The 12,272-nt window shown below is 45.6% G+C and overlaps 1 protein-coding gene across 6 annotated transcripts in view; it reads right to left on the reverse strand.

The window, feature by feature from the left end:
* Positions 1-12,272, reverse strand: part of CCDC93 (coiled-coil domain containing 93) — a 142,639-nt gene that overhangs the window by 66,925 nt on the left and 63,442 nt on the right. For 5 of the 6 annotated variants that reach the window (XR_010322339.1, XM_064287280.1, XM_064287278.1 and 2 more), the window contains 4 exons: positions 7,323-7,359; positions 4,306-4,398; positions 3,967-4,017; positions 3,141-3,227 (listed from right to left, as the gene is read on the reverse strand). Coding sequence is in view for 5 of the 6 variants with exons in the window: in XM_064287280.1 (XP_064143350.1) it covers positions 3,141-3,227; positions 3,967-4,017; positions 4,306-4,398; positions 7,323-7,359 (268 nt within the window). In the remaining variant the exon portion in view is untranslated. The remainder of the gene's footprint in view (positions 1-3,140; positions 3,228-3,966; positions 4,018-4,305; positions 4,399-7,322; positions 7,360-12,272) is intronic. The other variant, XM_064287279.1, reaches the window with a different exon arrangement.

A 12,272-nucleotide genomic window follows, 5' to 3' on the forward strand; every position in this document is an offset into this window, starting at 1 on the left:
CACCACAAAGACAAAATATTTAAATCTAAATAGACTTTACTCAAATTTACAAGAAATATATCCTATATCCAAAAACTGAAAGAGTAAAGGCTATAAACAATTCACATAGAAGGAAATAGAAAGAGTAAACAAAAACATGGAACCAAGTTCAGTCCTCTCAGTGGGCCAAAGAGGTGCCATGTGACAGCAATTAAAGTACCAAGTTAGAAGTGTGCTGGTGACACAGTGGTTAAGTGCTCAGCTGCTAATTGAACCTACCAGCCACTCTGCGGGAGAAAGATGTGGCAGCCTGCTTCTTTAAAAATTACAGCCTTGGAAACCCAATGGGACAGTTCTACTCTGTCCTATAGGGTCGCTATGAGTTGGAACTCACTCAATGGCAATGGGTTTGATTTTTTTGGTTTGGGAAAGTACCAAGTGAGACAAATGAACACTCAAAGCTAGAAAGTCTGGGGCCGTGCTGGGAAGGACTTTCACTAGTATTACAGTTTTATGTTGATATGATTTATTTGTAAAGCAATACAGAGCAGGAGTCATACTTACCCCAATCATCCAACTCCTAAGAAACCTTTTAGCAGAAACTATCTCCTCAGATTTCACAAGTGTTACATTTACAATGCCAGACAGAAACAACTTAAAAGTCTATCAACAGGGAAATGTTTAATGAACTGTACTTATAAACACACAGATTATCTAGTCATTAATACAAGTGTGAAGACTAGAAACATGGAAAATATTTATAATTTGATGTGACCAAAAAAAAGCAGACTACAAAAGCACAATGAGGCTGCCAACCATTAACTATAATGTGTTTGGCACTGTTTTAGACATTTTTGGTTGCATGTCCCTTAACTGGAAACCCTGGTGGCATAGTAGTTAAGTGCTACAGCTGCTAACCAAAGGGTCGGCAGTTTGAATCTGCCAGGCGCTCTCTGGAAACTCTATGGGGCAGTTCTACTCTGTCCTATAGGGTCGCTATGATTCGGAATCGACTCGACGGCAGTGGGTTTGGTTTTGGGTTTTGGTCCCTTAATCTTCACAACATTCTGCCAGGAAAATATTATTATTCCTATTTTATAGATGAAGATACCAGGACTAAAAAAGGTTAAATAAATTGGCCAAGGTCACATAGTTGGGAAGCAGGAGAGATATGAACCAAGATAGAACTCCAAATGCTTCTGAAGTGTTTTGACCACCGTACCCATTCTATCTCCTTTAGACATACGTGATTGCCACCATGTACTACTATGAACATGTGAGGAGAAACACTGGAAGGCAGTATACAAATGTGAAATAACTGCCATACGGGGATAGGATTAAAGGCAATTTAATTCTAAAAACCTTCCTCTTTAATGCCATACGATCTACTCAATGAAAACAACACAATCAAACAATGAACTCTTGACCTCCAACTATTCATGAGAAGTTTAATTTTATACGTCCTTGGAAAGAGACTTGGCATTGCTTCCTGTCCAAAATTACTTCTAATTTTATTCTTTTCTGGCAGGACAGAATGGTGGTAGAGAATAGTCCAGGATAAAGAACACCAAAATGCAGCCATTGGAGTGGGGTAGACGTCACTGTGCAAGGGTAAGGAAGAGAAAGCTCAGGGGATAAAGAGACAAAGAGACCCAAAAGGAAACAGGGAAAAGGCAGAGCTGACTCGGGAAGATAGGTACGCTCCAGGACTCCCAGACAGGAAGAGGGCCGGGAAGGAGGGGTGTCCTGCCAACCAAAGGAGACGGCCTGGGTCTGCCTGCCTGCTTTCCCTCTTAAAATGATCTGAGCTCCCCTGCGCTCCCAATGGGTAAGTATAAAAACAGAAATCACGGTCCCTGTAGAAACAGCTGTGAATGCCCCATCCAGTCATCCTTTTTTTTTTTTTTTTAAAATGGATTCAGCCATGTTATGTGGCCACATAAGAGCAGGAAGACTCACACGCTTGCTATTCAGGTGTACATGCCAGCAGTAAATCTAGACACTTCCTTCTCGGGCAGGGCTAACTCCTTCCACACCAACATCTTCAAGTCTTTTGAGTTTATCTGTACCTTGTGGAAGAGTTCCTAACAGGGAAGCCTCAAGGATAACCTGAATCCTCTCCTGGTCAAATCTCAGATGACACTTTGTCCAGTATCAGCTTTCCTAGGTGGTAATGGAAACAGAAAATGTTCTGGTTGCTAAGTCAGTTGGATTAGAAAACCCACGCGAAGAAGCATTAACGTGGGGATGGGAGAGGAGAACAAGGGAACCCTATCTCCGGGACAGTCCAAGCTGTTTTACTGATTGTCATGCTCAGAAAGCAGACCCCTCACTTGGTGAGCAATGACGGCCTGCAGTGTGTATGGCAGATTATACTCCGTTGGAGCTCAGGGACTGCTTCCCTGACTATGCCATCTGTGCACTTCTTCAGAGCGGTGCTGCACAGAGGGGTAGGGGTCAAAGGCTTCTGAGAGAGGGAAAGCAAAGCTGACGCTTCAATAGACATCCACATTTTAAGTGGGCAGACTGCCTACGGCTGGAGAAGGAAGGATAGGAAGCCACGCCCCATAAATCTGACTTCACTGATATTACATCTCAGCCAGGCTGGAATCACTTACGTGCAAATGATTAATCACTGTCTCCCTGAAATGTTCAAGGTCCTACTGCCTATGCTTAAAAAAAAAAAAAAATTGGGGGTAAAAAAAAAAATCTAATGCTGAAATATGACTTTCAGGTCTTTGTTTGGCCTACACCCTTTTTATAAAGTAGAACAAAAAATTCTGCCTTGGGCTTGGCTGAGTTATGGGGTTTATCTCCTAAGCAGGAAAGCTTTCTTCCTCAGCTCCACCACCAAACTGAGCTCAAGCTATAAGAAGAGGAAGAGAAATGCTTGTGCTATACCCCAGGCATCAATTTATCACAGGCGATAATTGCTTGGAGAGACAGATTTTTTCTTCATATTTATAGAAAAGTAGACATAGCAGAACAAAATTAATTTAGCTAATGGGCAAATGCTGACTGCTCTGCATGGCACAGCAGGGTCTGTCTCTGACAAAGGTGCCTGGTGCCATCACTGCCAGGGCGAGGGGGTGTCAGAGAACAAAGCCTTGGTGCATAACAAAGCCTTGGAGGCCAAGACTCCAGCTGGGCCTGGAACTTACCTTCTCAGCATACTCAGACACTATCTGCTTGATCTCAGCGGAGCACAGGCCCACGATCTGGCCTACGGAGCTTGCGGTAAGCCGGCTCTGCAATCACAGGGGGGATGTGTTCAGGCCATGCCTTGTCTTTCACAGATCTGGGAAACCTGAGCACTCAGAGCATTATCACAAAGTAGGTAATATTCCGGGGGGAGAATACCGTAGCTTTTGCTCACATATTCATCAAGGAGGGACAAAACAATCCTTAAAACAAACGTTAAGCCACCCCTCTACCTCCCAACTGTGTTAAATTATCCTCAGACCTTGGGTATCCTGGAAAAATGAATAGTTTTTCACCCTCTGCTCCATCCCAAGGTCTCTCTTCATGAGGGTCACTGACCAGAGCCTGCAGGGGAGTTGATGGGGCTAGGACTCAGGTAGGGGAGAAGTATAAACAGGGGAGGAAGAGAAATCTCAGAGTCCCTAAAATATTTATTAACTGCCACAGGCCTTTCCCAATCTAAACAAGAATGATCCTTTCAAAGCACCTAACTAAAAGACCAACTATAAACTCTGTGTTCCATTTTCTATCTAGATGGTGCTGGAAGGAAGCAGAGCACAAGGGCTCCTTTAACACAGGGTGTAACCTGCAGTTACAGAGAGGCAGGGCTGAAACTCCAACATGGCGGTCTCCATCCTAATCTCACAAGGGTCCTTTTCAAGGCTCCCTCCCCAAGGTTACATGGACAGCAATACTACACACTCATAAAAAGCTTCCCCAAAGAAAGACCAGAGGAAACAGGCGACACCTCCACTGCCCTCCCCACCCCGACCACTCCTGCTTCACCTCCTCAGTTGCCATGGCGGTCATCTTGGTCATCAGTGACTGAATACGCTGCTGAAAAGGAACAGGGAGAAGCAGCAGTGAGGGGTTGTGACCATGTAAGAGTGAAGCAGAATGCCTAAACAGGTCTTTGTGTGAAATCCGGGGGTTGTTTTCCTTGACCTCGTTTTATGGCAGCCCTCATACTGGTGGGGTAAGGGGACTGGAATGGGCATGAAAGGCTAGCTCCCAGCAGCTGGCTGTTGGGGGCAGCTGGTCATTTTGGAAAGCTGGAGATAAAAGTGAAATTTCTCCCCAAATGATTTAAACAGAAACCTCAGAGGGCGTACTTGGGCCACACACCTCTTCAGCAGCTTGGAGCTCGTCTTCCTCGTGGGCTTCAGCTTTTTCTGCCATTGAGAGCCCTGCAGAAAGTGCTGATTTCTTGTCCTCGGCCTGAAAGGGAAAACAGGAAAATGGCTGAGCGCTAGAGTTGGAGACTGAGCAGAGAAAGAACAACACTGCAAAAAAGGATGAGTCTGTGAAAGAAAACACACAGATATGGACAGTCGAGACAGCCTAAGAGAGAATGGAAAACTCCAGAGACCTGAGTTTCCATTCAACCCACAGGCTGAACAAGCTGGGCTTCAGGGCCTGGTGAATGCCTGCCTCCATTTCTACAGTGCTTGCTGATTAAATGACTATCAGGCCATACACCTTACCAGACTTATACTTTGGGCTTTCCTTCTACCTCAATACTTTCAACAGCAGACCGCAGCCTAAAAGGAGTGTTTTTGGAAATTGCTAGTTGAGGCTCATTCCAAAACCAAACCCACAGAAAGGGACCCTACAGGACAGAGTAGAGGGCCCCATAGGGTTTCCAAGATGGTAATCTTTACACAAGCAGGCTGCCACATCTTTCTCCTGAGGGGTGGCTGGTGGGTTCGAACTGCTGACCTTTCAGTTAGCAGCTGTGCGCTTAGCCACTGCACCACCACGGCTCTTGCTTGAGGCTCATTAGTGGTATGACCAAAATTTAGCAGGTATGACTAAAAAACCAAGCCAAACTTGTTGCTGTTGAGTCGATTCCGACCCATAGCGACCCTATAGGACATAGTAGAACTGCGCCATAGGGTTTCTATGGGTTCTACTGCCCCGTAGGGTTTCCAAGGAGCGGCTGGTGGATTTGAACTGCCGAACTTTTGGTTAGCAGCCATAGCTCTTAATCAGTGTGCCACCAGGGCTCTGGCAGGTATGACTAGCATCTAAATAAATTTAAGAAAAATAATAGAACATATCAGAGTACTCTGCAGGCAGTAAAGGGTTAAGAATGATTTTGTGAACCTTTGTTTCTGGGGTATGCATGCATGGGATGTGTCTGGGTGCTGGGCCATGATGAAAAACAAAATTCTCACTATTGAGAATGATCAAAAAGTTCCAAAACCACTGGTCTGAAGGATAAAAACACAAATAAACTTCACCTGGTGATCAAGCTCCATGCTCTGGACCCAGCCTCAGGCCACACCATACCCAGACAGCCTGGATTAATGATTTTTAAAACATGGGCTGCAAGCCTAGCCTTCTTGGTTTAAATTCCACATCTGCCATCCACCAGCTGGGTGACCCTGGGCTGACCATCTCTGCATAGCAGAGTCTTCTAAGGGCTGAACTCGGATGCCCTTCGAGGACCATCCCAGCTCTAGGGTGCTTTCTATCACAAGGCTACTGTCAAACATGGGAAGACCCTAAGCTCCTAAGTGCTGGACGTATCTATAGGGGACAAGACTTCCAATTCAAATGTGTACTCTGACATAGGAATGACAAGACAAACCCAGTGCGAATACTATTTCGTGGGCATCTCATGATTTTTCTAGTCATAATAAAACTGCCTCATTTCCAAATACAGTCATATACAGATATTTTTTTCAGACAAATCACACACCAAGTAAAATCTACACATTTAAAACCCTTAATACACACCAGATGCCACACGACACACTTAAATACAGAAAACATCCTGCTCTGGAGGAAACGATTGTTTAGTTGGGTGAAAACACAAATGTGGAGAAAATAAATAGTAAGAAAAAAGAAAAGACAACATAATCAGTGATTAATTGCCAGTGAACTAATAATAATAATAGCTAATGCTACAATGTGTTTACTACATGTCACATCATCGTTAAGTCCTTCACGTTTTAATCTTCACAACAAGCTGTGAGTAGGCACAATGACTGCCCCCACTTTACAGATGCTGCAAACTAAGGCACGGTGATTAAATAACTGTCCACAGTCACTATGCAGGGTGGAGCTAGGATTTGAAACCAGCCAGTCTGGCTCTAGAAGGTATGCTCCTAGTTTCTGTCACTGCCTCCAATGACTGACGGACAGTCAACCCCAGAAGCAGAGAGAGGCTGGCTTCCTGGATGGACAAAGGGACAGGGGACCTGGATAAGGGCAGGGGTGGCAGGAGAACAGAAGGAGTAATCTCCCATTCAAGAAAATCTGGAGTTGGTGGAGACTGAGACAGGTTATGAATAGATCCCAAGCTGCGGGACTCTGAGAAGCCACTGGCCACTTCGGAGGGCACATTTTTGTAGAAAGGCAGCACTTAAGAGCACAGGCTTTGATATCTGAAAGATTCCCATTATGGCACTTTATGAGCTGGGGGATCTTAGACAAATCACTTAGCCTCTCAGCTCCTCAGTTATTTGAGCTGAAAAACAAGAATAAGTATCTTCCACAGACAGCTGTTCAGGGGAGTAAGTGAACAGATACATGCAGAGTCCTTAACAGGGGGCGTGGGACACAGGAAGGGTCTGGCGCTAAGATGGATGCCTGCCCTGCTGCTGACAATGAAGAATCATTAACAAACATGTAGGTTAACGGACATCTTTGTGACTCCTTGGTGAGGGCAGAAACCCCATCCCGACTCACCCGATTTTTCCACACTGGGATGTCTTATGACCAGGCACGCCTGTAATTTATGGCTGTGTTCTAGCTCGTTGCCGTCTGGTCACACCTGTCTAGAGTCTCTCTCATTGCAGTGGACTTCATCTTTATACTTTTAAGAGTCAATCAGCCCCCATGTGATTGACTCTGGAGCTACAACTCTTAGTCATCCCTCACTTCCAGCCTCTACACCCACGTTAGGTCCCCGACGGAGCAGGCTGGAAACGCAGGAAGGAGATGCGGTGGCCAAAGGTGGCTGGTGCATCCCGCTGCTCCGCTTGCCCAGGGTCCTAGCCTTTTGGGCGGCAGTCCCCAACCCCCGACTCCCAGGGAGCTACCGCCCAGCTTGGCAGAGGCAGAGGCAACGCAGAGGGGGTGGGGGGCACTTCCATCTCTCAAATATTCTCTCCCATTATCTATGCTTTTCTTACCTTCTCTGTTTTGCTCTGGCGGCTAAATCCGTATCTCCTGCAGACCACAAAAAAAGGGAGTTCAATGACTATCCACAAATCACAATAAATTCTGTTGAATGCATTTTGGTTGGATTTTTACATGGAAGTACCAGAGAGAATTTAGGCTACTTGGTGACTGAGAAAACCATTCTAAGTGCCTAACCACAAACACATTCCAATGTTTTTTGAACAAATGGCCAGCCATCCTATTTGCTATATAAATACTGTAAACGGGAACTCCCAGTGTAGAGAGCAACATTTTTTTTAAGTGCAATCATTACTTTCTGAATGGGGAACTGCATCTCACAACCACAGTCTAAGCTAAAAGCCTTTAAAAAAAGCTGATATAAACAACTGTGAACGTGTTCACTCAGCCAGACATGTTCTCTAATAGCTACTTTCACAACCTCGGTCCAGCACGTTTTTTACTCGCAAACATCACCAAAACACGATGCCAGTGATGTTGTGTATTCACTTCATGCAACCTTAAATTCAAAGAAAACACTTCAGTTTAGTTTTTTTGGTTTTAATTACTCTAAGCTTGGGAAAAAAAAGGGGGGGGGGCAAATATAACAATGCAAAAACCATTCAACCTAAAACAAAAAGCATAATGCAAAGCACTGAGCCTCACTTACCTTTAAACAATTAGTAAGGGAAGAAAGTCATATGCAAGCATTTAAGGAAAACACGTTAAGGGCTTCTGCTCTGGCCTAGCCCGCCACTCCTGGCTTGCTGGGTCAGTGCGCTGGCTTTCCAGCTCTAGGTGCTTTTCTATCCCAAGCCTACAAACAAGCATTCCCACTCCTCCTCCCTACACCTTATGCAACTTCTGCACTGGCCCGGCCCATGGTCATCAATGCGGGCCTCTTTTCTCAGGAGAAAATGGGACTCCTTGGCACCCTCTTTGAGGCCTCACTTCTCTGGCCCTGCCTAACAGCAGTTCAGCCTCTCCTCCAGCAGCCCGTCTTCCATGCTCTTGTTCCATCTACTTGCCAACGGGCAGCTCTGCACACTGTGCTGTTCTCTTCTCTCCCCCACTTCCCTGTTCACCCCTCCACACACACTCAGCTCCAAAGCTACTCCTCTGGGAAACCGCCCCCACATACTCTGCCCTGGCCCATCTATCCCTGCCTCTGTGCATGCTCCTCCACCTCCCAGACAGCAATCACGTCCAACTGCTGTTTGCATGTGTCTTTCTCCTGGACGGCAATGATTCTACTTTTACATTTTGTATTCTCAATGTTTGGTGAATGAAAACATTAAACACAAGTGGGAAAGAAAGTGCAGAAATCAAGAAGCTGAAGTATCTCGTGACCTGAGACAGGCTGTCATACAACTGGAGAGGCCAAAAAGTTCCTGCTGGGCACTCTACCACCAGTCTACCCAATGGTGTGTCCACCCCTTAGGCATAAATCTGCAAGCCCAAAGTGCAGAAGACCAAGGTTAGATTTTGAGTATCCACAGGAATTCCGTAAAGGGCCTATGGCAGATACTGGGAACTGGTTTAATCAACATCTACTGCAGCCTGTTACTGCATCTTCCTATACTGCAGAAGCTGGAAAGCCAAAGACTCTATTTTCCATTTGGAGCCCTGGTGGCACGGTAGTTAAGAGCTGGGCTGCCAACCAAAAGGCCAGCAGTTCGAATCCACCAGCCGCTCCTTGGAAAACTTATGGGACAGTTTTACGCTGTCTGATAGGGTCACTATGAGTCAGAACCGATTTGACAGCACCTAACAACAACAACAATTTTCCATCTGAATGTTACATATAGGTTCTACCAATCAGATGCATTTGCAGGAGACTCTGAACAAACAACAGTTACATGAGGGAAGAAGGAAGGCATAAAGGATACATTGGGCTGGTGTGGATCACAGTAGAAGCAGCCTGGTTCTGGGGCCAGCAGCTGTTGCAGCAGATTCCTTCTCTGCCGAGACAGCTATCTGATTTTGACAGTAATGGTATGGTTCTCTTGCCATCAGCTGTAGCACCAGCTTCCCAATTCCACTGGTCGCTAGCTTGCTGATCCTGGCAGAAGCAGCAGCAACCCTGGAGGCCCAGCTTGCTCTAATGTGGGGCTAGGTTGCTGACTCTGGCTTAGCCTAGATTTCATCTCTTACGCCTTCCCATTGATCGCTGTAATCGATCCCTTCCTGCTGCAACTAGCTTGGCTGTGTTTTCCACCAAGGAACTCTGACCAATATAGGTCTCACCAGAGTTTCCCGCTCCTAGGAGTGTCCTCCAATCCTTGCTGTTCCTTTGTTTTCCAGGTCTTTAGACTGTGGAGACCCTTCAGGCAGATAACACACCCTCAGGAGACAACCCTCATCTACAGCCCAGGGACTTTGTGGATTTTCTAGAGAAAGCAGTAAACAACCAAGTCTGAGTGACTCAATTCCTGGGTCCCATCTACTCCTTGAAGATAAAGGCTCTGGCAAGATTCTCTGACCACCCTAACTAGGTCAGGCGCCCCAACCTGTGCTTCTGTGAGGGACATGCACATCTGTCAGTGTACAAGAGTTACCTGTGAGGTGAAGTCACCTAAATCTCTGCTGACCTCCTTAAGGAAGGGAACTCCCTTCATTCTCTCTCTCCCTTTTTTTTTTTTTTTACATTTTTTTAAATTGCGGTATAATTCACATAACATGTAATTCACCATTTTAATGTGTACGCTTCAATGGCTTTAAGTGCATTCACTGTGTTGTAGGATCATCACCATTAATTCCAGAATATTTCCAACAAGAAACCTACAAATATTAGTAGCTCACTCCAGTTTTCCCCTTCCCCCACCCTCTAGAAGCCACTAAGCTTCTCGTCTATTTCTGTGAATTTATATATTCTAGACACTTCATATAGAGGAATCATACAACAGATGGCCTTACTGTGTCTGGCTTCTTTCACTCAGCATAATGTTTTCCAGGTTCATCCATACTGTAGCATGAATCAATACTTCATTCCTCAGCGGTTAAATGCTCTGCTGCTAGCCAAAAGCTTGGTGGTTTGGGCCTACCAGCTTCTCCCCGGGAGAAAGACGTGGCAGTCTGCATCTGTAAAGACTACAGCCTCGGAGACCCCATGGAGCAGCTCTACTCTGTCCTTTAGGGTCGTTATGAGTCGAAAACAACTTGAGGGCAATCTGTATGTATGTAACATTCCATTGTATGGAAAACCCCCATTTTGTGTATCCATTCATTAGCTGATGGACACAATTTTTGGCTAGTGTGAACAGTACCTACTTCTGTGCCTGGCACATGTTGTTGCTGGTTGCCATCAAGTCAGCCTCCAACTCATCGTAACCCCTGCACGATGGAACAAAGCCCTGCCCAGTCCCGCACCATCCCTATGTTTGGTTACAGACTGGACCGGTGTCACCCACAGGCTCACTGGCTGATTTTTGGAGGGAGATCACCAGGCCTTTCTTCCTAATCTGCCTTAATCTAGCTCTGTTGAAACCTGTTCAGCATCGTAGTAACACGCAAGCCTTCACTGACAGATGGGTATTGGGTAGTGTATGACATGCACGGGCGGGGAATTGAACCTGGGTCTGCCACATGGAAAGGCGAGACTTCTACCACTGAACCATCACTGCTCCCACCTGGCACACCGTAGGAGCTTAAGGAACATCTCCTTTAATAAAGTTCAATACACTGATTTTTCTCAAGGCCTCCTTCTCCGTGTGACATGGTAGCAATGCTTCCGTGACAAAAAGAAGCTGTCTTTAGATGCCCATTAAAGTCTATCTCATTGTGCCCACTGGTCCTGCCATCTCTGAAGGACTCTTCCTTGTTGTCTCATCTTTACCAGGAGAACAGGGTATCCCTTGCTGCCTGTTTATCATGCCTCAGTAAGAGGAGGTGAACGCTTTGACTCATTCACATTACAGCAGCAGTCACTGCCCTCTCACCATTCCCAGGCAGGTCGTGTCGCTCTAGCCTTCAACTTCCCTCTCCTCTTGCTCTGTCAGCCCTGTCCTTTTCTCCCAAGTGCCAGCTGACGCACAGTGCCACTGCTTCAACGTGAGCCTGCCTTCCTCTTCTTTAGCCCTGACTCAGCACCTCTGCTCACGTCCTGCCCTGTCGGCACCAACAGAGCTCTGGCCTCTTGCCACCCAGGTCACTTCCTCATACCCCAGACTAGGATTTGGTCTTTAGCATCAAGGATGCCCATCGTCTAGAACAGTACAGTCCAAAAGAAATACAATGAGAGCCACATACATAATTTTAAATTAGCAGATTCCACCCCAAGTTGTTCTAAACAAAGTTTCCCAATAACTGCATCAAGCCTCAGTTTTTTAAATTTAAATTTATTAAAATTAAAATTATGTCCCTGAACTACACTAGTCACATTTCAAGCGCTCAACAGCCACATGTACTAGTGGCTACCATACTGGACATCACAGTTCTAGAAAATAAAATAACCTTCATGAACAATTGCTTCAGGCAAGATTAAGAAAACTATCTGGAATCCAGAACGAAGTAGGAACATTAAAATAAATAAATAAAACCCCTAAGTACTAAGTACTCTGAGCTCTGTTCTTTGTTCATTCAACAAGCATTTATTAAATGCCCTCTCTGAGTATGTCACAGGCCTTACCATCATACCCAAAACCAAAACCCACTGCCGTTGAGTCAATTCTGACTCACTCTAAGACCTCTGCCCCATACAGTTTCCAAGGAGCATTTGGTGGAATCGAACCGCTGACCTTTTGGTTAGCAGCTGTAGCACTTAACCACTACGCCACCAGGGTTTAAGATTGGGAGAGATACGTCATACTTCATTTACTACCTAGGGAATGACTTCAAAGCAACTCAGAATTAAGCCTCCAATAGTGGAGAATGGGCTAAATCCAGCATTCTAGATGTTGCACTTCAAAATCTCACTTGTGTGTCAAACAGGACATAAAATACCATCTCCCCAGTGGCAGTTTTTA

Source organism: Loxodonta africana, chromosome 6 (genome assembly GCF_030014295.1).
Source record: "Loxodonta africana isolate mLoxAfr1 chromosome 6, mLoxAfr1.hap2, whole genome shotgun sequence".
Classification (NCBI taxonomy): Eukaryota; Metazoa; Chordata; class Mammalia; order Proboscidea; family Elephantidae; genus Loxodonta; species Loxodonta africana.